At 35.9% G+C, this 27,530-nt stretch overlaps 1 protein-coding gene across 1 annotated transcript in view; it reads left to right on the forward strand.

Annotated features, from left to right (window-relative positions):
- Nucleotides 1–26,301, forward strand: part of galnt18b (UDP-N-acetyl-alpha-D-galactosamine:polypeptide N-acetylgalactosaminyltransferase 18b) — a gene marked incomplete at its 5' end in the record, with an annotated part of 39,583 nt that extends 13,282 nt beyond the window's left edge. Inside the window, 5 exons of the mRNA XM_038307489.1 lie at nucleotides 8,580–8,765; nucleotides 13,566–13,703; nucleotides 16,758–16,853; nucleotides 21,226–21,390; nucleotides 25,568–26,301. Coding sequence (XP_038163417.1) covers nucleotides 8,580–8,765; nucleotides 13,566–13,703; nucleotides 16,758–16,853; nucleotides 21,226–21,390; nucleotides 25,568–25,714 — 732 coding nt within the window. The remainder of the gene's footprint in view (nucleotides 1–8,579; nucleotides 8,766–13,565; nucleotides 13,704–16,757; nucleotides 16,854–21,225; nucleotides 21,391–25,567) is intronic.
- Nucleotides 26,302–27,530: the final 1,229 nt, after the last annotated feature.

Consider the following 27,530-nt stretch of genomic DNA (forward strand, 5'->3'; position numbering starts at 1 on the left):
GTTAGAACACAAACTGTTTATTAAGGATAGTACAACATAGATAAATTGCAAGTTACTATAAACACAAATGTAGATTTAAGTACCAAATTTCAACGAGGAAAAAATTATTTCCTTCTGCATATACAGTAGTTTTAAATGATTACACGTGCACTCCATTTTCTATTTCATTTTTATTACAAGTATATGGTTTACAACAGTTTTCAATGGGATGAGAACATTTGGACACTGTGAAACAATGAGAGATTTTTTTAATGAACGTGTGGAAAAGAACAAGGATCTGTTTGCTTTCAGAGGGAGGAGTAGACACTGCTGTCAGCGACCAGCTTTCAAGCAAACGTTTGTGTTTTATTATTAGTTTTAGATCAATATCACTGGCGATATTCTGCTATAACATGTGAAGTAAAGAATAAAACAGTAAAGCTCAACTCTCATGTACGTAAAACCTTTCAAATTTCAAGTTCTGCACGTTGGAATCGAAGCGGAGTTAACTCGGGTTGTTCTTCCTACTCCGTGCGCGCGCCCGACGAGGGGATACAAATTTTCGCAGGGATAACTACCTTGGCACGACACCGTAGCCTACGGTAATTTCACATTCTGCTTACTTTTTTCCATATAGTCAGAGAGACAAACTCAATCCTTTAGTCCTTCGTTTAGCTATACTGCGGTTGTTTACACTACGCCTTTACGCCAAAAATGGCGTCTTAGCAACAAATGTCACGTGACTGACGGAGACCGATTGTAGGGCATCTTTAATGTGTGTTAAAGTGTGTGATTGACTCTAATAATGCTATTTTCAGTGCTGTTAAAGGTTTCATTTTGTGATTAGCTATAAGGCCTCCACAAATCAATATATGAGCTGAAGACTGCCTAGAGATGGTACATTTAAAATTCTTGTTTGACTCTGGAGTTCTTTTGTTATTCTATTTATCACCTGACTCAAATCTCTGATGTGCCGACCTCAGTGAGAAAATGCTCCAAGACGTTTTACTCTGATAAATTATAGGCAGGCATCCGTGCAAATACTTTATTCCTGAGTCCGCACATACAGTAGGTTCCTTTGAATACATGAAAGCCCCTGAAGTTCGGTCATGGATTAGAATTTAAGTAAAATACTTTAGAGTGACTTTATCACCATAAAGGATCCCTGTGTGTAACAATGATCTTAAGGAGGAAGTACAATTAAACCTGAGTCCAGATTAAACCAAAAGTTTGATTTTTCTCTGAGGATTCAATGTTGCTTCAATTCAGCAAAACTAAAAGAGTCAGTGTTTCTGTTTGAAAGATTTGTAATATGTGCCTTTCAAGGTGTTGCTCATGGGATTCTCCAGCACAGATGCACTAAGATATACTCATCGCTCTTGACTGGAAAATTAAATAGTTTTCCAGTCTGGAGTTTAAATCCCTCTACAGGAGTCATAACTAGGGCTGGGTAACAAAATCAAATATTGATTTTGAATCGATTCCTTTACATTTTTGCAAAATCGATGTCTAGGGGATGAGATTGATTCATTTTATAGTGACGCCAGGACGTTCACATTCAAATAAGCAGGAAAGATGCACTCATGATTACTTCAAGCCAGACAGTTGCAAATATAGCCAATAGGTTGACTGAAGACATTAACAAATGGGGCATCTATTAATCGGTCAACTTGTGTTTAGATCCTGAAAGACTTCATTTGGAAATCCTTAACAGCAGCTGAATAAATACGGTAGGCCAACCAATAACATTTTAACAAAGTACTCAGAAACATGGGAGAATTAATTATATGTTTACAGATTTATCGCTAATTTCTGTGTACATTTTTACATGATTATCCATATGGATTACTGCAGCCTTTTCTTCAACTGTTTGCATTTATTCATTTGGTCTTCATTAACAATGTACTTTCAAGTGTAGCACTCAAAATGCAGTAGGAGCCCACAAGAAAAAAGGCAACAAAAAGGAGGCAGCGATGGATGGGAATATTTAATAACTTTCATATTATCTTCTTGTCTACTTCAGTTTTCTACGTCACTCTCACTGCTGGAATTTTCCCTCCTGCCTTTCACACAGCAGCAGCTCTTCTAAGTGCACTTACACATTGAGTCTTCAAGGCACTTGGCAGCATCTTCCCACACTTCCCCTGTGAATTTAGACTCTACTTTCTCCCCATGTCATCCAAGAACTGTCCGTACCATCTGCTGCGGACTCTGAAGTTAGTTCTCTCTGACGTTAGCTGCATGTAATGCTGGGTTACCTCTGTTGGGATAGCAACTTGAATTTGTTATGAGCAACTAAAAACCTGACCCTTTTAAAGTCTTAATTTTCTTTCTTCTATGTTTTCACTTTTGGTTTGAATTATATTTAAGAATGATATGGTGACGATTGTTTACCTTAAGTTTGATTAAGCTTTTGAAAGATTTGGAGCAAAGTAAAAAAAAGGTATTAAAGTTTCTAATTTTATAAAAGATTGACAATTCTGCCATTGCGTTTTCCAGGTAAATATGTTAATATTACAAGCAATCATATTTAGGCAACTGCTACGTTACTTTTGCAAGAATTAAAAGAGGAAGAACAGTTTTCTCAGAGAACATTTATTTTATTTGACACATGATGGGAGTTGGTGGATTTTAAAGGGAACCATTTTTACCAAATATGTTCAATTTGTCTTTGTGTATTAAAGTGACTAAGAGGGATGACAACCTTTATTCCCTTAACCTTTATTAAAATTAAAGAATTGCTTAAAGTCTGGTAGCGTGAGCAAACTGGAATTTCATTTGAAATTTTTAGCATAGCTTATTCTATGTGTGTGCTTGTTTGTTTTTTTTTCCCAAATTGTCTTAAAATTATTGATATTGGCCGATACAACTAAAAGCACTATATAACAAATAAAATACTATGTTTAATTTTTTTTAAGTTTTGAAATAATCAAGTTTTTACATTCTGACACATTATGCCAAACGGACTGATTATCAGAGATGGGAAGTAACGAAGTACAAATACTTCGTTACTGTACTCAAGTAGATTTTTCTGATATTTTTACTTTACTTTACTACTTATTTTTATGGCGACTTTTTACTTCTACTCCTTACATTTTTACACAAATATCTGTACTTTCTACTCCTTACATTTTAAAAAATTGTCTCGTTACTTTAGTTTTGAATCATTTCAATGGAGTTACCGTTATTATTTTTCACGTCATCAATACCAAATTCAATCTAATTGGATGGGAATCTACGTTGCATTTGACGCACCACTACAAGATGAATCGACAGATTCGGCGGTATTCATTCACGGCAAATCATTGCAGCTTGGTGGCGGTGGCGTTAGCATAGTAGTATGGACGACGAGATGATTGAAACTGAACACAACGGAGATCTAGTCCTATTGGCAGACATCCATTTAAAATGTAGGCAACAGCATGAAAAAAGTGGTTTCTACTTTTACTTTCATACTTTAAGTACATTTACAAGCCTGTACTTTGTTACTTTTACTTGAGTAAAGAAGTTTAATCAGTACTTCCACTTTTACCAGGGTATTTTTTAACACAAGTATCTGTACTTTTACTCAAGTATGGAAAGTGAGTACTTTTGCCATCTCTGCTGATTATAGAGGTTTGCAGTAGTGGTTTGGCTGCCATGATAATAATTTGTGATGCGCCATTCGTTTTCACAGGCTTTAATTAAAGTAAAACTAAAGACTTGAATGCAGGAGTAGCTTCTTTAAGAGCTTAATATTGGAAAGATGTAGAGATAAACACAAATATTGTATATATAGCTGAACAATAAATCATTTTCAATATATACAGTACATATCTTAAAAGGATTTTATCAAATGACAGTGATATGACTGATTTTCCATATTTCAATAGACATCACAGTAAATGATTACAGCATTTATTGACTGATATGTTGTTTTATGCATTTTGATTGTCAAATAAAACATTTATAAAATGTTATATTGTAGTAGTTTTTTGACAATTTCAAAATAAGTTTGTACAGTTATCGCTTGTTGGGAAAAGTACAGAAACAAAATACAGAAAACCAAGTGACGTCAGGGAAAACAAACGAGGAGCAAAGAAACAATGAGAAACCAGCAAACAGTAATTGAAGAGGAGGAGTAAAGACTGAGGTAATTAACTGATTGGGAGTAGCTGTGGAAATAAGGATCCAGCAGTAGCTAGGGTTGAAAGATTGGGAGAAACTAATCTTATATATTTATGTTATTATAATATTGGCTATTTCTAAAAAAAAAAAAAAAAAAACTCTCTCTCTCTCTCTCTCTCTCTCTCTCTATATATATATATATATATATATATATATTTTTTTTTTTTTTTTTTTTTTTAATTTAGGGAGTAGGTACATTTTTGCACTTGTACATAATCCACCTTTCTGCATGGAGTTTGCATATTCAGCCTGTGCATGCCTGGGTTCTCTCCTGGTACTCCGGCTTCCTCCAACTGTCCAAATCATTACTGTTACGATAATTGGCTTCTCTACATTGTTCTTAAGTAGGAGTGTGTGTGTGTGCATGGTCGTATGTCTGTGTTTCTGTGTGTTGCCGTGCGACAGACTGGCGACCTGTCCATGGTTGCGTAGACTACCAGAGATGAGCACCGTCTCCAACGTGAGCCTGACAGGATAAGCTGGAGAACATGGACTGATGGATGTATGGAATCCTAGAAACTATTAGCAGTCTGATACGTTTATTTCTGTTAATACTTGTTGAAGTATCCTTCCTACCATATTAAGTCTGCAGCTGTGCTTTCAAAACATCCACATATTGTAAGTTTCCAGTGGGGCATCTGTCCTTCACCTCTCTGGAACATGGAGCTGGTTGTTATTTTTTCTCTCCACCTAGTTTATTTTCATCAGGATGCCATATTTCCTACAAACTTCTCCACATTATTAAAAGAAGAAAGATGTTTGCAGCAGCACAGCTGATGTGTGCAGTCATTGTTAGATGCTAAAAGAGTGATTGGAGAGCTCAGGAGATTAGCAAAAATGGGAGTTACTGTACGGCTCAACTTGAATCAGACAGCTCCTCTTCCATTTGCTTTCTTGTTTGTTAGATTCCAATGAGAGTAGCAATTAAATGATCCCACACTAATGCTGATGGTGATCTGGTAATAGGTCTAAGCAAACACAGCTGTGATATGGGACTTCTCTACTGAAAATAAGTGAAAATATAAACTTGGAAAAACATCTTGTAGGTTTTGGAAACAGTATTCCAAGTGGAGGAATTGGAAGAAATGGTGGGATAAAAAATGTCGGTCCTGTTTACATTAAGTAAGTGCTTTTGCTCTTTTGATCTAGACTGCTTCATGCAGTGGAGTTGAAAAAACTAATTTGAGTGTGGGACTGACTCCTAATAAAACAAAACTGAATTATATAGGGACTGGAGGAGGGGAAGTGGTGCCTTCATTGTATTGCAATGTGGCTGAAATATTCTTCCATCCCTAAATGACACAAAGCAAGTGTTCATAATTGTGTTTACACATCTTGCCAGCTATTTTACAACATGACAAGGGAGGAAATTGTCACGCTGAGGACTGTGTACAGGCAAAGCGTCCAATAATTGTTTGCTGCAGCATTGTTTTTTGCTCACAAACACAGAGAACAGATTGCATGAGTCGAGATGCAAATTGGATGGTGGGTTTGATCGTTCAAAGGCAAAGGAAACCATTAGGAACATCCAGTGGTAAATGGCTGCTTTCTTTTTTTTTTTGACTGCAGCCAGTGGATATTGGACAAACTTACAGCAACTATTTAGTTTTGTAGTGAATATATAGAACAAAAAAGGAAGAGATAAGTTTTTAAGCATTACTTTCAGAGTCAGGAGAGAACTTTACACAAAACATTGGAAAAGGGATAATATTGATATAATTCCATTGAAGATAAAACCATCTTCTGAATATGTAGGTGCAACAACAGTTTAAGTGTATTGTGTTGCTATAACCCATAGCAAAAGATTATAGACATTTTTCAATACAATTTTATTCCTTATTTTTTTCAAATCAAATCTTATCGGAACTCTAGTAATTTAACGTAATATTATTTCTCTAATAAACTATTTAGATGTAGTTTTTTTTAACTGGAAATCTTAAATACTTACATATGTGATGTAATGAAATAATGTTACTGAGAACCATGTTTGCTTTTTGTAGTGCCAATAACAGATACCTCTGTTTTTAAATCCTGTGTTATTCAAGATAGCAGCAATTTCCTTTTTTATGTAATTTTAGGCTTTAATAAGGAGTAATAAAACTTTTGAAACTTTTAAAACTTTAATTATTCAAATCCATCAGTCTATCCTCCATAACAATTCAAGAAATGCCCTAAATGTCTGGGTTTTTTCTGACTCTGTGAAGAAGACTAAAATTATACCTGAGTTTCTTGGTGTTCAATTGTTAGATGAAAATGTATGTTTATATAAAGAAGAAAATATACTTTCTAAACTGGAATTTTACTTCTAATACTGCTACTAAGAATTATTGTTATATAAATTGTAAGTATTACAGCTATACTAACTATATAATACTATTATATATATTTAAGTTTATAGATATATGCAATTTTATATATGTATGTAAATATATATTTACTTTCAAATGGTTTTCACTGGTGAAAGACACAACTGCATCAGTACAGCACGTACATTTTTACTTAAAGGGTGGGAACACTACTGCAAGGCAAATACCCTAGTAGCCCTTAGTTCAAAAGTGGTCGGTTTTATTCATATAGTGCATATTCACAACATATGTCATCTTAACTGCTTTACAGAGACAATTAAATCAGATTATACAGTCCAATTGGTTTAAGTTCTCTTTCAAACAAAGCCCAGCTAATGACATTAAGTCATTGACTTTGCAGGATTCGCTCTCCTGAATAAACTTGTGGTAACTTTGGTTTTGCCTTTCCTGAAGGCTGTACTTTCAATTTGACAAGCATCATCCATGTGAACATCTGTCGCATACTGACATCCATAAGGTTTAAGGCCATCTGGATTCAGCTCAGCCGACCAGACTTTCTTTCCTACCCTGGATAGTGTTCTTACTATTGACCCAGCAAAAGGTGAAGGGATGGTGCTAGGAGCAGGAGGTAGGATCTGCAATTTGATCTTCTGGAATCAGCCACTGACTCGACTCAGAATAGATTTACCTTACTGATATCACCTGTTCTAAAACCAAAGATCCTGAATTAAGCTCAGGCCTTCAGTAACACAAAGTCGACCGCAAATTCAACTACTGACATAAACAGAGCACGTAACAAAGCCCAGAAAAGATATTTTGAAATTATTCACCAACTCTTCAAAGGTAATCACCTCCATGAAGCTTGAGCAGATTTCTGAGCCAAAACATCTGTCCTTTTATTTTAAAACATCATTCATACAATAGAATCTGAGCCTAGCAGCAGGATCCTGCTACTCTGATACAGTAATATTGTACTATGAATACATATATACCGAAAAAGTAGTAGACAAATCGAGAAATAATTTCATGAATGCGACTCAAAATATATGAATAAAGTAATTTGCTGTATTCTTTCACACTGCTGCTATTAGACTGATTTTGAAGCTGATTTGCACCAAATAGTTTGTAACTTTGCTTTATGATAGTTAATTGATGGAATTTACTGCTCCTACATAAGCTTTTCAGTGCAGATATTAACCTTACTCATCTTCAACATGGGTGGTCTAGGAAGACTTAAGCTCAGCACACAGACGTGATTTTTGGACACACTTTACAGGCTCTGGTAGAGAAATTGTTATTGCAGAGAAATGTCCTTGATTAACCCCGATAGAGATGATCAAAGGAGTTAACATCTTCACAGCTTTTTTTGAAATGCTCAAAGTGACCATTTTAGACACTAATCAGCAGCATTGTGATTCTCTTCATTCATTATCCAAGCCAGCCCACTCCAAGTTTTAACTATGGTAATTTTAGAACTTTTTTTTTTATATATTGATTAAAATGGGATTAAAAGAATGCTGCTGGGCTTCTAATTTATCTAAGAATGTAATAAAGAGCGAAAAGAAGTAATTATTTAAAGTGGGTTTTTCATGAATCAAGTGATCACCAACAAGTCTTTTGTCTGATTGTTTAATTAAAAACTCTTGATGGAATTTTTTCCTACACTTGGAATGCATAATAATATGCAAAACTACCAACACAAAACACAATTTATTAGCATATCATTTTTAATGAAAGAAATCCTAGATGAGGGATAACAGCTGTATATAGAGGTTTATTATAAATAGATTTTGTAGTATTGGCTTTTATTCTGCTGTCATGTGCACTGGGATAACTTTTTTTTTTCTCAGTACAAACCCTAACACATCACAAGCAGGATGATGGCAGGTTATAAAAGCTGATTAAGAATAGGCATTTGTCAACCAGTACATGCTCTAACCAGTTCAGGCATGCTGCCATCAGCACCATGGAGATCCCAAAACTGCATTTCCAACAAAACAACAGTCTGATGTTAGCATCAGTCAGAAAACATTTTAATGCTCATCTGGTCTTTTAGCGTTACATTTCCTAAAGTTGTATAAGCTGACTGTTTTTTTGTGTTTTTTTTATGTATTGTATTTGTCTCAGGTGTGGCAGTGTGGTGGTAGTGTGGAGGTCCTGCCCTGCGCTCGTATAGCCCACATAGAACGTGCACACAAACCATATACTGATGATCTGACGTCTCATGTTCGGCGAAATGCTCTCAGAGTCGCAGAGGTTTGGATGGATGAGTTCAAAAGCCACGTCTATATGGCTTGGAATGTCCCCATTGAGGTGAGTGATTGTTTTTCATTTGCCATCATAGCAAACAAAGAGTTAATTTACTGTTGTGGTCCTTACTGATTTTAGCAGCATTAGGAACACTTTTCTTTTGCATCCCCTTTATCTGTGCCATATTTTAACTGTAAAACAAGAACTATGAACTTTATTATAAAATCATAATTATTTAAAGGATGCAAATTATTCATATTAGCTAAAATCTTTTCATCTCCATTTTTTGATGTTTGTGTTGATATGAGATGCTGAGAAAGAGCAGGTAGCGGACAGAGAGGCTGAAATGATTGTTCGACTAAAATATTGCCAATGTTGTTTTGATAATGAGTGAGCAAACACAGCTGTGTTGTGCGAAAGGTTGTCAAAGATTAAAAAAAAAAAAGATATTTTAAGAAAATAAATTTCCTTGTTTCGAAAAATGGGATTCAAATGGGAGTTCAGGGAATAAATGAATAGATAATATCTAAACTATGTCTTTAAAATCTAAATAAGATTATCTATTGATAAGCCTTTGGTCTCAGTCCTTTTTGTAAACTGTGAGAAATGACCTTGTAGGTTGCATTGTCAGGCATTCAGATAAACAGCTTGGGAGTGCAACCTTCCAAGGTTATATACTATGGATGTTTTGCGATCACAGTGAGGATAAAAATTTGCTGGACTTAATGTTCTATGAGGGCGTGGGAAGTGTCCTGCAAACAGAAAGCAATTCTGATCATGGTCTTTTCCCAAATTAACTAAATCATTTGGATAGCTAATGATATTCCATAGCATATGTTACACATGCATTTCTCTCTCTTATCTATTGAAGAAAACTTAACTCGGACATCAATATATGCAGAGTTACCTTTGCATTAAGGTCTTAAATAGGAAGCAATTTAGGAGAGTTTAATTGAGAAATTCTAAAAATGAGTCTATATTTTTTGGTTTTTTGATTCTGAAGGAAAAATGACACTTTCTTCCAGTAGTAATCTTTATTTTCTTAGACATAATCGTATCTATCTGAAGGGAATAATTTAAATATAATTGTCTATGTGCATGCTTAAGTTTACCTTAATTATATTCAGTCAAACTTTATGCTACGTGCCAAAATGTTTGCAGTAGAATTTGTCGCTGTCAGTCCTGCTGGTCTTTTTGTCTTATTTAGCATTATTCTGTGGTGTTCTTGGAGCAGAAAGAGAAAAGAAAATAATTTAATGCGCACAAATATGAAACTTAAGATTCCAGATTGGCTTTAATATCATTCTAAATCATAAGCTGAACACCACAGAAGGAAATAGCATTTCTCAGACGTAATAAAGCCATAGCAGCACTAATGTGACAGTATTGCGGGAGAGAAAAAACATGGAATACATCAGTTTATTTTATTGAACAATCAAATTCTGCCGGAAATTTCATTTTCTGTGAAAACCAGAAGCAACAAACCTTAATGCGGGGGATTGCTCATTTCTCAGATGTCCTTTGTGAGCCGTCTGTTATGAAGTTTCAGTCTTTTTATGGGCAGCATTTCCTATTAAACGCAAACTACTGCATGCATGCATCTTTTATGCCAAATATAAACTGGCTAAATATTTAAAAAGCCAAATAAACAATACGCATACACTACAACAGTGGTTCCCATTTTAAAACAGTGGTTCCCATTTTAAAATTCGTGGACATTTTATTGTAATCCAAAGGGGGGCCCAGAAGAAAATCTTTGGGAACCACTGCACTACAAGATATAATTTTAACAAACTATCACTAAAGACATCTGAAGTGATTACAACCATTTTCCTTTGGTTAGTTATAGACTGATGTTTGGTGCCAAATACGCTATGCATTAGTCTTGGGTTAAAACATACATTTACAGTATTTAACCACATGTATGAACAGGTTAATAAATACTTTAATAAAAAATGGTTGAATTTATTTGCAGCAATAAAAGAGAAACCCTTCAGCCAAAAGGCTTTTAGTTTATAAGTCATCAGCCTTTTTCCAGTTTCATTTATTTGTTTAAAAGCGGCTGACACCTCTTAAAGACCACATGAAATTATGTTTTTGTCACTTGCAGATTGTCCTGAAATAGCAATGTGCTAGAGAATAAATAGATTCCTAATGTGATTCAGGGAAATGGTCTAAATATAGGCATTACAGCTTAAAATAAGCTGTGCTGGAGGCTGACAATAGAATTATGAAAGATGAACTGAGGAGAGAAATTGGATTAAAGCTGTGACTTAGTTGAACAAAAATATCACAGCGTAAGACAAAGTTAATTTAAGAAAACTAAGATCTTCATAATTTTATTTAATCATAAATTAAAGGAAGAAATTGGATTAATTTAGTGAATATCTAAGATTGTATATAGAAACAGCAGTCCTTCGTATATTAAAAACAAATGCTGGTGTTATTCCATTAATGATTGTGCAGTACAATGGTTTCTATAAAAATAATGATTTTTTCTTTGCTCTTGAGTTGGATAGTTATCATAAAAGAAAATATCATGTTTTCAATTAAGCATACCATGAATTAAGTTTACCCTGAAGGGGAATTTAAGCGTTTGCTGCCTTAGTCTATTTCCCTTGTCCTAATTTGTTTGATTATGTAAATCTATTTTATAAATAGTGGAACTGAACATCTGCAGGCAGTTCACTGAGTCAATAATGGGGCATTTAGCAGAGGCTGTACTCAAGTAGCATGAAATTTCACCCCGGCTTCAGCCTCATGAATTAACTACACAGGAAAATTGTCAGTGTTAATTGAGATCACAAACATCTACCGTGTTCATTGTAGGTTTGCACTCGTCTGAGTTCCAATTTAATCGGCTCAGCGTCCTGGAGCTTCGTCAGCAACATTTACACCCATTTAATTTGATATCACACAGAAAACAACGGAATAAGCTTTGAGAAACTGAAAAAGATCCTTTAATAAAAAGCAGCACTTTGACAAGGATTACAGATAAACCCACTGTTGATTTAAAGTACATGACAATTAGTGGAAGCAATTCATTCATTAACGCTAAACCTAGTGAATTTTGAATTAATATGGGCTATTAAGAGACTGGAAGATGCAAAATGACAGAATTTCACAATTTGAAATTACTGAAATAGAATTTAGAATACATTTTTATTACAAACATAAATCATTTAGCTGATAGACGCTGAAGTATTTTCTTTCAGCAGTTTCTCTTCTACAGTCAGAGTGTCTGGCTGAACTGCTTTATAAGCCAGTGGTTTGATACCAATCTACCTATCATCAGATTTTTCTTCAGATATATATACTCTATCAACATAAAGGCTTTTCACCAGAACAGTCCCAGAAGGTAACATACTTCCTCTTCACATGAGCACGTTAGCTGCTTGGACTGCTGGTAAATTTAGAGCAAAGTTGTCTTTTAGTTGCTGGTATTCTTTTTGCTTCTGTAGTTCTGACTTGTACAAGAATGAATTGACTGATGGAGACTTTCTTATTTTCTTTAGGGTATATATTACGCGGCAATCAAAATTTTAAAAACTTAAAGTGCAACACAAAGTATTCTATTTTAACAACAAGACCTATCCTTTTAAATGTATCTGTAGGAGCCATATACTTTATGTTTCTGTATTTATCTCCACCACCTTTTATGCCTTGCTTATGTTGGAAGGGGGGATGGAGTCATTTAAGATCAGGTGTAATTCTGTTCAAGTGTTGCCAAACGAGAAGAGGCAAACTGTTTTCTACTGTGCTTAGTTAGAAGTTATGTTGGTTTTATTTTGTTGTAAATGGAAATGGAAAGAGAGTGGAAACAGTGAAATAAATGGCTTTAAGCATAACTCCAAAGAAGACCTGCATATTCTTAAAAGACTGCATGTAAGGCCAAAGCCTACCAGGAGAAAAAGCAACCAGTAGCCTAAAGTACATGATTTTATCCTCAACAGTATATGCTGCACTAAAATCTGATTTGTACTCAGTCGGTAAACTTGACTAAACTACAAACTAAAAACTTAAACTTAAAAAAAAAAAGGCTAACCCAAATCCTGTTCATATTGATAGTAGTTTACTCTTTTCCTTTATGCTCAAATGAAATTGCAAACTGCATGGCTGTTTTTGAAACTCCGGCTCTGCCATAATTTACATAACCATTTGCTGTTATGTTAAAACAAAAAATTATCAGAAATAATAAAAAAATATATATATTATTTTTCTAAATATTAATAGTTGTAAATTTGTTGGCTTTTTAGTACCTTTGACCAAACACCTACACGATAAAAAGCTTGAATACCTGTGCCCTAGGTCCATCCAGAGGATACCAGGAGAAAGGCATGTTAGCTCTTAGCCATGTTCAGCTAAAGGTTCTGCTGCCTGTCTTCCATCTCCAGTCGCCAAAATCATGATTAATAGACCTAACAAAACTTGCAAAAAAGAATGGTAACTTTCAGATGTGTTGTACTTTCAGAACCAATTTTCTCTTGGGTTTTTGTGATGAGAACAATGTCAATGCAGTAACTGTAAAAAAAAAAAAATACTGCAATAATGGAAAATTGTATCTAACTTTGTATCTAAAGTGTAATTAGATAGGTCTATTTTCACCCAGTTATTTGTTGTTTTGTTTTGTTTTTTTCAATTCTTGGGCCACAAGACAAGGCTACCGCTATGTTGTTTAATTAAGCAGGTGGATAATAAGTAATTTCCACATCAATGGGGATCATTTTATTTGGAAGGGCGTGGAAAATTCATATTAGTGACTTATTACATGATTCCCTTGTTGGCAAAGACTAAAAACTCCTGTTCTTTTTGTCCATGTGTTCACAACTATGTTTGCATGTATGATTATTTGAACAATCCCAGGACCCAGGGATTGATATTGGAAACATCTCAGAGAGGAAAGCACTGAGGAAGAGGCTGCAGTGTAAAACATTTCGCTGGTACCTGGTTAACATCTACCCTGAGATGAGGATGTACAGCGACACCATCGCATATGGAGTGGTAAGCTTCCGTTCTCTTCACAGCTTTCACACAGTGTCTAAAATAAACCAGAACATGCCTATAGCAATGCTGAAGTACATTATTTAAATCCAACATGATGCTTTGATGATGTGTACATTTAATACATGAAGCATAACCTTTTCAATTCCATTACAAGTAAAACATATTGTGCCTTTTTTTCATTACATTTTTTTCTTTGTATAAATCAAAGGATAAATTAACTGAATCATCCATGATATGTAAATTCTTTGAGGCTTGTCAGTATTCCTGCCAGAAATACTGACAGCCAACAGGACATCCTGGCAATGCTTCTATTTACCCGTTTCTAGTTGTTATCAAATAGCTTTCTTTCCTCAGTCCTCCCACCTTGCATCAATATGGAGCACTCGAACACAGACTGCCACATAGATCACACTCTAGAAATTATTTCTGGGGCCTCTGGATATTTTTGTATATTTTACAAGCTGAAACATAGTGGATCTAAACAGAGAAGGAATATGTCTAAATCTTAAAGTTATGTGTCCACTTACATTTACCTATTTTTTTGACATTGACATTATTATTATGTTCAGGATGGTGTGAGGATTTGTTACATACTGCTGAATGTTGCCCTCATTTAATGTAAATAGTATGTTGGGTTTTATGGATGTTTTTTCTGATTTTCTTTGTGCTACTTTAAATAAAGGAAATGGTTAAAGTAATCAATATCAAAATTATCACATGAGGAAATGTGGCCCTTTATTACTAGTTTGTTATGCATTTAGCTTTTTATTCTGCTGCTTAACTTTACTTCCACATCACCATACAATTTTCTTGGATTCGCATTGTGAATAGGTTTATTTGTCCTTCTGTGATCTCATAGTTTTATAATGATGTAAACCACAGACAGGGGGCTGAGGTCTGCAGCAGAAGGCTGTGTTGCACAGCTGCTAAGTTCCAATGTGGTCAATTTTAGAAATGAAATGAGAACCCATGATTTCTTGACTGGCAAGAAATCTCCCCACAAATGTCTCCGACTAGAGCGTCTCATGAATGAAGAAAGATTAATGCGTGTAGACCGTGTAGAAAGCATATTGCTCATAAAGGAACAGCTGGTCGCACAGCTTTAAGATGCAGTCAGTGTAGAAGAGCTGGGCGCTGTCCTGTGACATTATGGGATGTATAAATTATTTAATTTTGTTTTGACTGAGCTGATCCTCAGGGGTGCACAGTGGAGCTGTTTGTAGCACTGATGCCTTGCAGCAAGAGGGTCCTGGGTTCAATTTCCTGGTCATGATCTTTCTCTCTTTGCATCGAGTTTGCATGCTCTCCCCATGCATGCGTGGGTTCTCTCCCGGTTCTCCGGCTTTCTCTCCCAGTCCATCACCGTGGTCTGCTGACCCAGAGGCAGTGTTCCTGGTCACTATGCAATGTTAAAGAGGTGTTTCAAAATATATATATATATATATATATAATCAGGGCTGATCTAGTTAATTCCCGAAGACCTGCCAATGTGGAGTTTTTCCGCCCCTTGGTGACATCATCCTGGGTGAAGATCAAGTCTGATCTGCTTCACCAGGCTATGCCAGGTTAATTAAGGAGATCTTCAGTCTTCTTTCCATTGTCCAACAATGTCCTCAGTCAAGGTCAGCAGCTTCCTGCTACAACTAAAACTCTGTTTTGTTCAAACATTGTTGATGTCGGAGTAGTTAAGGTCATTCTGATGGGCTTCTTTAAAGCGCTCCGAGCCCATTTATTAAAATATACCACTCATTACAGGAGCCTAAATGAGCTCTAAATGTAGCCATGTATTTACACGTGTGGGTCATTGCTGCTAGTTTGCTGTTTTTTTGTTTTTCCTTGCATTGGAAATATTTGGTCATGTGTTGTTGACAGAACACTGAAGCTACCGGTAGGTTTACTGATTGTCAGATGTAGTGCAAGCTGGGATTTGAAATTGTTCCCGATTGTATTTTCTCTTTTTTGTTTTATATTAATACCCATGTTTGCCTTTATTTTTTTTCTCATCTAAAAGCACTATCACTGGAGCGTCCCACTGTGCAAAACGTACCTTGTAATCAGAGAGACCTTTGTCATGACGAGCATCCATAATTTTCCTCTGGGCCCGAATGACTGAATAATGTTCAGGAAGGAAAGCTTATCTGATTTGCTGTGCAAAATTGACTTATGGCAGATTCAGAGTATGTTTTTCATTTTAGATGTTCTAACCCACTCAGTCATCTACAGTGTTTTTGAATTTTGATTTAATTTTCATAATATTTTCATATTATGTGAATCACAGTAAAGGTGGGTGGGCTTTTGTGTCACAAAAATGTTTCATTCTCTCTGTGGTTGTTGGTAAGAATCCTACTTTCTTTAAAGGATCTACATTATATAATAAATCTGAGAATTCAAATTAATATTCCTCCAAGTAAGAGCAGGGAATATTGCTCCATAGGAATGAGGAGAAATCATTTCTGAAGCTACCTCTGTCTGAACTGATGCACAATAAGCAAATTGGACCCCACACATGATCATCTTGTCCTATAGCTTTCCACGCATTATAGAAGTGAATTTAACCATCATCCCCTTTTTTTCACATTTTTTAATTCAGTAATTTGTCATTTTACTGATGGATTACAACAAAACACTAATTACATCATGACTTCTCAAATCTATTTGACAAAAAAAGATGAAATAAGGCCTGCTGTAGGGATTTAAAAGGAAAAAATGTTAGCTGTATGTAAAATAAAATATCTTGTGTTCTGAGATCAGATTTCTCTTTAAAAACCACCATCTATTATCTAAATTACTTTATAATAAAGCAACAAGGTGGACTTAGTATTTAGTTCTTAAATCTCATGAGTTGCTTGACTACTCTTTGCCGAATCTCTTCAATAAAGCTTTGTCCTGAAACTTTGTCCTTTGTCCTGTGCATCCTGATTTTTGATGCTCCAAGTGCCGAGATTCAGTAGCAGATTTATTACTGGATTATGAAATATATGCAGTCAAAAGGTGTCAATACTTTCTTTGCTTGTATATAGAAATGTTCTTTCTGTCTGTTTCTATTCTCAGTTAAAGAACTCCCTAAAGAATGATCTGTGTCTGGACCAGGGACCAGATAATGACAACGTCCCCATCCTGTATCTTTGTCATGGGATGACACCGCAGGTTAGATCTCTCTCCTGATACCTGAATATGTTTCTGTTCTACTACTGGAAGTCTATTTTAGTTTTAAATGCCTTCTTTTTTTTTTGGCTCCATCAGAAACTTTCCAGGAAAAAAAATAAACTATTGTTTTTTTTAATAGCTTTTAACCAGATAATACAATAGTCTTTTAAAAACTTTCTGAATGACAATCACTTTTACCGTAAAATTTTACATTGTTATTGTCTCTAGTCTTCTAACAGAAGGTCAATCTTCATTAAAGGATTATAAGAGAGTTGTTGAAGCATGCTCTAGTGGTTAGAGCAGTGCGCTCGTGCTCTGAGAAGGTTGAAAGTACACGGTTCGATCCCCACAACCTCCACTCTGGGTTCCTGAGCAAAACCCTTAACCCCACACTGCTCCCCGGTCGCCACACAATGGCAGCCCACTGCTCCCCAAGGGGATGGGTCAAATACAGAGAGTGAATTTCTCTATTATGGAAAAGTAAAGGGATTTACATATACATTTGAAGACTACAATTTTGCCCTACTGTTGGGGAGATTGTAGCTGCTTGTTTATAAAAACTACTTTTCCTCAGTTCTCCTTTTTCAATGTTCTAAACTCTCTGGACTGTTTGTTCAGGATATATTTCATCTGAAAAAAAACAGTAGCTTGCTTTAGATTATAATTTATCATCTTCTGCCTCTTCCAACTCATATTGATTGTTCCATCCAATTATGTCTAAACAGATTGCCCTGAGATACTGTGAAACTGTCATATAGACAGAGGTCTCAACATTATCTCTGCTTGATCTGATGCATCTACAGGACATATCATTAGACTTATTAAACCCAATGTTGATGACATGACAGTTCTGCACAACATAAAGCCTGACTCGAATCTGCTACCTTGTTTGGTACAAATAAGTATTTTGCGTCTTATGTATTAAAAAATAGCCAAAGAAAGAAAGGAGCAAAATGGTTTTAGTGTTACAACTTAACTGATTCTTTGAAAGAATACAATTAAACATTGTTTTACCGATGTTAGGGTCCCTGAGGTTTTGGTTTTTATCTGGTGTGAGTGTCTTGTCACAGAGAGGATCTTTGCTGGTGGCTAGGCCAACCCGTGTTCCTGCAACATTTCTGAATTAAGATGAAAAGTCTGTAGGAGACAAAGGATCATCTCTCTTTGCCGTATGATTACCCCTAATTTTATTCCAGCCAAAGACCTAAACCAGGATTATCTTTCTTGTTGTAATTCTTCTGAACCTCTTTTAATGTGGATTCTGCTATTGTTCCAGACTGTTCACTAGTTTTCAGTCGTTAAAATTCTCAGATGTGGAATTTAAAACAGGGTAACCAGCCAGTATCAGACTTTGACACTAAGTTGTGTTCTAGGAGCCTCTTCAGCCTGGAACCCTGAAGCGATAAAGGGAGCTTTTTCTCAAGCCTTGGATGAGGAAAGGATGAACTAGCATGCAGAAACGAGTCTAAAACTCTAGAGCAGAGGTCACAGATTAGCGGACCGCCGTCCGGATCCGGACCCACCTGCTTTGAATTTATTTTGTCTCAATTTTCCATCTTTCCTGAATTTTATCAATTAAAAGTGATTTAGTCTGAAAGCCAAAGAAGAAGTTTGAAAATAATCTATATAAGAATTTCATGGGTTGTTAATGTCTTTGAGCACGTTTACATTTGGTTCTCAACAGTGGTGGTCTTTTCCATGGTTCATATGGGGCAGTAGCCCAAAGTTGTTAACGCTTTCCACTTCATGCTTTGTTCAGGCCTACGCTGCATTTGATTTTATCCATGAGGACTTCCTACAATTTAATTGGTTGGTGATATGTACAAGTAAAGCGATTACCGAGGAAAATATTCACTCAAGATCCGCCAATGGTGCTTATAAAGGGTAATTTTCTGAATCAATACTTATCCTAGTGTAGTGCTGGAGCTAGTTTTGTGGATAGTAGTAGCAGTAACCTACTTCCAAAATGTGTCACTATAATTAGCTTTTCTTTAGTAAATGAAGTGTTCAAGGAATGCTGACAAAAAAAAAGCTAAAGCAGCTGAATGTAAATTGCAAATTTCACACATTTCCAAAAAGGCAGAGTGGTTGGAAAAATAAACTTACTATCACATCCCTTCTGCATCATATGATTGCTAAGAGCACCTGCTAGTCATGGTTGAATGTGGGTCTTATCTTACTGAAGACTCAGAAGCTGTTTTTCGTAACATATACGAAAACACACTGTCTTAAACACAGCAGCAACAAAAAAAAGTTTCATATATGGCTCAGCACCCCAAGCTGCTCTAAAAGTGAGCAACGCAAAAAAAAAAAAAAAAGTGCTACTAAAAGACAGCATGGTTGTTGGTGTCTCTTAAATAACGAAAGTCTGGTGTGAAGGAGGCTCATTTGGCAAAGAATGGCAAATAAGATTGGAGAGAAAAAAACTAGAATAAATACTATTATTGTAGGGGTGTTATGAATGCTCAATCTGAATTTTATATGAATATTTTCTTTAATCGTGTTTAATTTGGAAACCAGTCAGTATTCTGTTTTTGGAATCGTTTGTAAAAAAAAAATAAAAAAAAAATATTCAGATGTTTCCATTCTATCATATAGATTAAGTTAAGAAACATGCAGTTTGTTTAAAGATGTATGATATATGATATATGATATTAAAGGAATAGTACACCCAAAACATGATTAGCCTTCATTTTCTACTCACCCCCATGCTGAACAACACTCTGGAGTACTTTTTTGATATCTCAAATGCATCTGGAGATCTGGGAGGCCTCTTGCTGTCTGCTGACATTCAAATAATGGAGGTCTATGGTGACCGAGACAGAAAGGTCCATAAAAGTCCACAAAAACGTGTCAATATTCCTCCATACTGCTCGTCCAATGTATTCCAAGTTTCCTGAGTGGGTAGCATCCAGAATTTACTCGAAACGAAGTCATTTATAATGTTTTTAGAGCATAAACAGTAGTGTATAGGATTTCCTGAAAGCGCGCACATGCGCGTTCACGAGTCTACGGAAGCCGGCAGACCAAACCAGCGCATTCAGCTCGGCAAAGAACTCATGCTCTTCCTCAACACTGAAGTCCTCAGACATTTTTCTTTCGTTGTTTCTTTCTTTGCACAGGTAAATGGCACATTTCTTCTTCTACGCTTGCATTATTGGAAGAGCAGACGCTGAATGCGCACTTTCATCTGGTTTGGTCTGTCGGCTTCCGTAGCTTCATGAACGCGCCGGCGCGCGCTTTCAGGAAATCCTATACACTACTGTTTATGCTCTAAAAACATTCTAAATGACTTCGTTTCGAGTAAATTCTGGATGCTACCCACTCAGGACACTTGGAATACATTGGACGAGCAGTATGGAGGAATATTGAAACGTTTTTTGTGGACTTTTATGGACCTTTCTGTCTCGGTCACCATAGACCTCCATTATTTGAATGTCAGCAGACAGCAAGAAGCCTCCCAGATCTCCAGATGCATTTGAGATATCAAAAAAGTACTCCAGGGTGTTGTTCAGCATGGGGGTGAGTAGAAAATGAAGGCTAATCATGTTTTGGGTGTACTATTCCTTTAATATCAGTTTTCTCCGGTTGTTCTTGCTGGTTGCAGTGGAGGGCTGGAGCTAATTTTACCCGTTTTCTGCAGTGCACAGTTAGATATGGTCCAGTCATCGTAAGCATGTAACACAGAGCATCTACAAAATATGTGGAGTCGGATTATTTGGTGGGAGGAAGAAAAAGAAGATAAAGATTTACTAAATACTAAATAAATTACCAATAACTGCTGTAAGCTCTCCTGTGTTTTTCTTGTTCTGTATTGAAGACTGATTTACAGTTTTGTAAAACTAGGGTATTAAAGATTTTCTGTAAGGAACAGGTCTTTTTTCTATGGGAAAGTTACCCTTCTGGAGCTCTAAATTGCTCAAATTCACAGATATATTGAGTCATTTGCAACACAGTATTAATCATCTATGTGTTGTTGCTCTGCTAAACCAAACTGTACAAAAACCAGTTTTGTGACAATAACAAAATACATTATTATGCTTTAGTGTTTCAAATTATTTAAAGCTTTTTTGACTGCTTATTCTCAGAAGCTTTTCTTTTGTCTCCTATGCCGAATCAATGGTAAGGTGGTTAGCAAAGCTATTTCTATTTCTAAGGGGGGTGGGTATTTTTAACCTAAGTATGCTATGATTCTAGCACATTTACTGCACACTAACAGGCATTTTATGCATTTCATTAGGGAAGAAATAAACATTAAATGTCTGACATTGTTAAGCATCTGCATAAGCAGGTCAAGCTTTTTGTGGGAGAGCATTTTCTGTAAATGTTCATTAAATACAATTATTCAGTCTGGATGTGTTGTCTCTTCCAGAATGTCTACTACACCAGTAACCAACAATTCCTTGTTGGGCTGCTCAGTCCCACCATTGATGATGATGACAACAAGTGCCTGGTAGATGTCAATGGCAGGCCACGCCTCATTGAGTGTAGCTACGCTGCAGCCAAACGCATGAAGGTCCACTGGCTCTTTACTCAGGTGATGAATCCTGAACACTTTAACTATACCTGGCAAAGCATAGGAATCTTTTTTTTTTTTTTACCTTTAAATTCAGTCCCTTCTCTTTTGTTCGTCTTTCATTAAGGCTGTTGCCATCCACATTTTAGAACATGTTTTAGATGGCACTTTTTGTGCTTCCTAACAGGTCTGTCCAGTCAATGCATGGCTGTAATGACTGTACAGGCTGTTTTGAAAGCCATGAATATATTTTCCTAGAATGCTTTGGATTTCTGAAGTGTTAAAAGTTGATCACTCACTTTGCGTCTGCTGCAACTTAAATGATTCATTTTGTAAAATACAGCATTTTTTGCTAACTATAGATTTGGTCGAAGCAAGGTAAAGGGAAGTATATGCTACAAAATGAATACAAAATGATTAAAATACCTAAAAAAAAAGCTTTACAAAGAAATGCTGTGCTTACTACAACAAAAGGGAAGCTGGTGGAAAGACAGCAAATGGTGCATTTATTAAACTTGAGGTGAGGTGACTGCAGTTTTTTAATTTGAATCACCCACTGATGATAATCAAAGCTCAGAACAGTTTCCCACTGCTAAGCAGAGACCCGTACCATAAAGCGAGCTCAACCTAGTGGGGTTACTTCCAGCCAATCCAGTTTGACCAATCAATAACAATGGGAATCAGGATCAGTGGTACGACCAACCTGGTTATCAACTCTCTAACTCAATCCAGCTTTAACTGATAATGAATCTGTGAACGCACATGTATAAAGGGGCGGGTTCAAAGTAGCAGTGCAATCACAACCATGAGCACAGAAGACAGCGTGCTGTATTTCTCTTGTGAGAAGAAAAAAAAGTCTCAAAGAAAAGTCAACACAGTTGCGGCATGAAGGAGCCGCCAAACAGCATGAGAAAAGGTTGCTGACTGTCAAAAATGAGCAAGTTACACTTAAGTGTCAAAATCATTATTTCATCTGGTTAGTTGCCTTTTTAATTTAATGATGTTTGGGCTACAATAAAGCTAGAAGGTGATGCCTCAATTGCATAATATTAATAAAAGAAGTGATCAGTCTGTGAGGTTTGGTGGATGTTTGTTGAGGAATCAGATGCAGAAACGGAAAGGCAGAGATGATTTCTTGCAGATTTAAGGAAGATGTTAATAGTAGAGAAGCAAATAATCCAGAAACAATTGGCAAGGAACTCAGGAATCAAAAACTAGGAGATGCTCATAAGGAATAGAATAGAATAGAATAGAATGATCATAATCCTGCAATGAGGAACTGCACAGGAAGTGTATATATTGGAGATAGAACCAGAGGGCTAATCAGTTGATAGGGAGCAGATGTGGATAGAGGTAACCAGAAGGGAGCTAAGGGAAAGGAGACTTGCACAAGGGGTCAGAAGAGAGTAACTCAAAAAATACAACTAGAAAACAACTAGAATGACACAAAATGGAAAAGAAACCAATGCCTAATAAAACACAGAATGACATAAATCAAAGTGTAACTTAAAACTCAAAAAGAAATTTAAACAGGACCAAAAAGTCCAAAATGGGAAGAATCATTACACAGTCTAAGTGAAATCCTCCTGATTTTTGAGTGCTGCAAATTGCTCGTCAAAGCTGATGGTCATTTCTCTTTTATTCCTTGGGAAATCCCAGGGGCCTGCTTTTACTCCTCCTGGACCGAGGAGCACATCCCCTAACTCCTGAAAACGGCCACAATGGCCTGCTACTCCCTCTCTGACCCAGTTTGCCACCATTCACCCTCTCTGCTGCTTTTTCCAGGAAGAAGCAATAAAACTATTATTCTTGCATACTCACCAGTGGACTTCTGGTGGCATTGTATGTGACGGCTTCTCATTTAGGGGGTTCAAGAAAAGGGAACTGCATGCAAATGCGAGCCTTGCTTCTCAGATTTTTTTTTATTATTATTATTTCTGTTGAAAAACGTTTTAAAACTAAGCCATTTTCTTTTATGTGGGTCTAGCACATGAACTCCTTCCAGTGTATCTGCAGATGTTTGTGGTCATGACTTTAAAAATGTTAACAAGCTCACAGGGTAAGAATATTTTGTCAGGGATGTGTAACATGTCTGCTCACATGCACAGACTCCTTAAAAGTGTTTACTCCAGAAACACCTAATGATGACAGGGCTTTTGTGTCAACTAAAAGTTGATCCACCCTTAGAGTGGTGGCAGTTGCTTTGAAATATTGGATTCTCATTTTATAGTGCGCCTTATTTTGTCACTGAAACTTTATAACATTGACATTTAAAGCCCTGGGATGTTTAAGCTGTATTTTTTCAGAGCCAGCAGACATCTCACCATATGCCTCATAATGGCAATAAAGCCGTATTTATTGCATATTTGGCCTAAGAGGACCTTCTGTTGCTGTCATAACAGCAGTAATCCTAGGCCTCTGTTTCACTATAAGTAAGATGTAACTTTTCAACCTATATGCTTTGAGATTAGGCCTATTTGAGAAAAAAAAAAAACATCATCCCTTTGACCTTCTCCACACTGCACTGACAGAGCTCATTTGTCTGCATCTTTTTACACCATCATTGGCAAAAAAGGTTTTTCATGCTCGAGCTCAAATGTCACAGATCCTCACTGATCTTTACTGTAGTTAACGCTGCATAATGCAGTAAGCGCTGTGGGAGCGCGTCAGCGAAGCTGAAGCTTATCATGTCTCTGAAATGTGGAATCAATTATTGACACGGTTGTGTCTGCACATGTGCAAAGTGTCAAACTGAAACGGAAATAGATCACTTTGATGCAGCCGAAGAAACTGCAAAACAGAAACATCTGCAAATAAAAGAAAGGATTTATTTGATCTCACTAAAAATACCGCGCTAGTCTGTAGAAAACATTCATGACACAATATATTTTAATCCTATTTATTTTAAAGCTGTAAGATTGTTTCATTTCTTTTAGTCTCCATAAAATCCACTTATTGTAATTGATTGCCATGAGCCGTGCTTTGCAGAATGAGAGTAATGTGTATAGATGTGGAAACAGATTAGTCAGACTTCTATGGGTTGCAGGAATGTGAGGGTTATTTTATATTCATCACATAAAAATACCCATTGTTCTATCATGGAGACAGAAAATCCAGATTAAACCCCTCATAAAAATAGCCTAAATTAGATCTTCTCTTCTATAAGTAGATAAGTAGAATTTGGGAGACTTATATTTTATGTAGATATGAAAGCTGCAAGTCAGCATCTTATCTTACTCATTCAGAATTACAGTTTACTAAGTTCAGTTTTTGCAGGTCAAATGTAAAATTTCAATTAAAGGCTGAATGGGTTCATTTGGGAATCTTCAGAAGACAATAATGCAAAACACCAAGAACGCTTACTGAATTATTTTATCTATATTTTTCTGTATATGATAATATTGCCTGCTTGCACTTCAAGCTATTAACACAACTATCCTACTTCGTTTGCCCAATTTAAAAAAAATGCTTTTCAGCATGTTTGAACAAAATTAGAGTTTTTACTTCAGTTTTTTTGACTTTATAATATTGTATAATAATATTAATATTTTAGTATTTAGTGACACCATAGAAAAGTCAAACATCTAACTTAAAGCTCAGTCTTTATAAGCCGTCACATTCATGTCCATTCTTCTCACACCTTTTAGCTCTAAATTAGCGGAGAGCATAGCTCTCTCTATACTAATGTCTTCACATTGCAATGACTGCTGAAGCCCTCTTTGGTCGGCCCTGACACTGTAATAGGTAAATCCTGCCTCGTTTCATCAAGGCTCGGTGTAGTGCTTTTACTCGGCTCATAGGCTCTTTCTGTTCAGGCTCTGGCAATTATAGAGCTAATAATCTGTTTTATTCTCTCTTTCTTACACATTTATCCTTTACCTATAAAATTCTAAAATTGCCATGGATGTAAATATACAGTCATTTTATCCTTTATTAAATGGTTTCTGATTTGCGAAGAAGCTGAAAAGATGTGACAAAGCATTGTTATGGTTTTATTGTTCTATGTTTTATACACTTAAATTCTGTATTGTTAAATACACTGATGGTATCTTTTGAGCCCAATGAGGAGGGTACTTCTGCAGCTTACATTGGTATTCTTTAACAGCATTGTGGGTTTAGAAATGGAAAATTGCATTTTGCAGAAATTGCTCTTGTCGAGTCCAGCAAAATTTTAACTAGCCTGCTTTTATCTTTTCAGGGAGGATCCATTCAGAACAGAAAATCAAAGAGATGCCTGGAGCTTGTGGTGAGCAGCGACAATGAGTTCGGCTACCAACTGGCTCTGCAGAAATGCACTGGACAGAAATGGTTCATCACAAATGTGTTGTTTAGCAACTTGCTATGATCGAGTGCCGGATGAAAACACTGGATTCTTTTTTAGAACATGTCTGTGACCTGGCTGCATATCAGTGCTGTGTGAAGAATGGGAGGCAGGAAAGCACTACATGGTTGGATAAGTTCATTTTGAGCCTTGATGTCCTCTGATAAGTGGCCATCATTTCATCCTGAATGTTAAACATTTTATTTCACCAAACGGATCAGCCATAGGTTACAGATATTTTGCATATTTGACAAGATAGTCTATTTAGTAAATTTATGGTAAATGTATCTCTAGTCAGATTTCTGTTGTTTAAACTTATTTTATTAATTTATTTTGGTTAAATTTGCTACTGTGTAGCAAGCTTTATAATTGTTTTTTTCTTTTTTTAGTGCCTCAGGTTTGTAGATGTAATATTTCATGAAGCTGTACAGGTGTGAGAAAAGTAAAAGAAAAATGGTAACATGATATTTTATATATGTAAAAATGATTTCTTACAAGTAATGAGCAAAAAACTGATGGGAACTACTGAATATAAGTGCCTTTTATAGTTGTTGCCCAAGGTACATTCTGTGTGTCGTACCATTGCTGAAATTAAAAAGATTTGCAACTAGCACTAATGTATAGTTTGTCATTTATTTCATTTAAACAACGTGATTTATTTTAATGTATGGATGTTCCTTTATGTGCCACAGGGGTTTAAAAAGAGACAAAATATTGCAAATGTTCCAAAAGCAGAGGCAATTTTTTTTACAAACTACCATGTTTTTCTAACAATTTTAAACCATTAGACTCCCAGAACTCACCAGAGTGGACACGATTCCATATAGAACTAATACAGATTAGGGCTGAAAAAATTACCGGTAATCAGATTAATCCAGATTAATTGATTATTGAACAAATTGTCTACTAATTTAGCAATCAATTAACTATAAACTGAAATGTAGAGACTCTAAGGCATGCTTTTAGCTGACAGAGGAACCTACTCAGAGTAGTAATTCTACCAAAATTATATAAAAATATATAAACATTTTGCATTTAGGATAAAAAAAAATATTTCGTCTATCAATATTCTCTATCCAGAACTCAAGTGGATAAGTTTTAGTTTTGGCTATCAGATGAAAAATTTATTAATCAAAAAAATAATCAACAGATTAATCAACTTGTAAAATAACAGTTAGTTCCAGCCCTAATACAGATTCATTCAAGGAAAACATTTTGAAGCCATTGACATGAAGGTTGATAGATGTTTCTTTTTTGGGTCCTTGATATTGCATAATGCAGATTGCTCTCAATTTATATCACTGGAAGCAGAAATCAGTAGAGGGGCATACTGTGATCCTATGAGGATGGAGGTTTTCAGTAAAAAAACCCACAGGTTGTCTGCATAAATTAAACAATGCTCATTTGTACTCTTTTTGAATTTGATCTTACGGTTTTCCACTTCTAGACAACAAAGCATGTGAAGTTCCAGATATTATTTTTGTGAAATGTGAATTTTTGGTAAAGGAGCAAAGTACAAACAAGAAAAATGTCGACTCAGGTGTGTTGTGATGAAAAATGTGATGGAAATACTTGAAATTCTAATAATACATTTGAAAACTTACCGGGGTGCATAAGGAGACATGGAGCTAGAGTAGAAAAACAGGCAGGGGATCCAACCAAGAGCAATGCCAGTAAGTTTAAAATACTACTCACCTAAATCCCCTTTTTTACGCTAAAAAACTGCATACATACATACATGTTTTAAAGAGCTGTCTACACATCTCAGGCCTTGTGACAATTTAATGCACAATTGTTGAAATTCTGCCTTTGAGTCTTTAGCCGACTGTTTGGAGACTAC

The sequence above is a fragment of the Cyprinodon tularosa genome, unplaced genomic scaffold (genome assembly GCF_016077235.1).
Source record: "Cyprinodon tularosa strain WSP-4 unplaced genomic scaffold, ASM1607723v1 ctg1163, whole genome shotgun sequence".
Classification (NCBI taxonomy): Eukaryota; Metazoa; Chordata; class Actinopteri; order Cyprinodontiformes; family Cyprinodontidae; genus Cyprinodon; species Cyprinodon tularosa.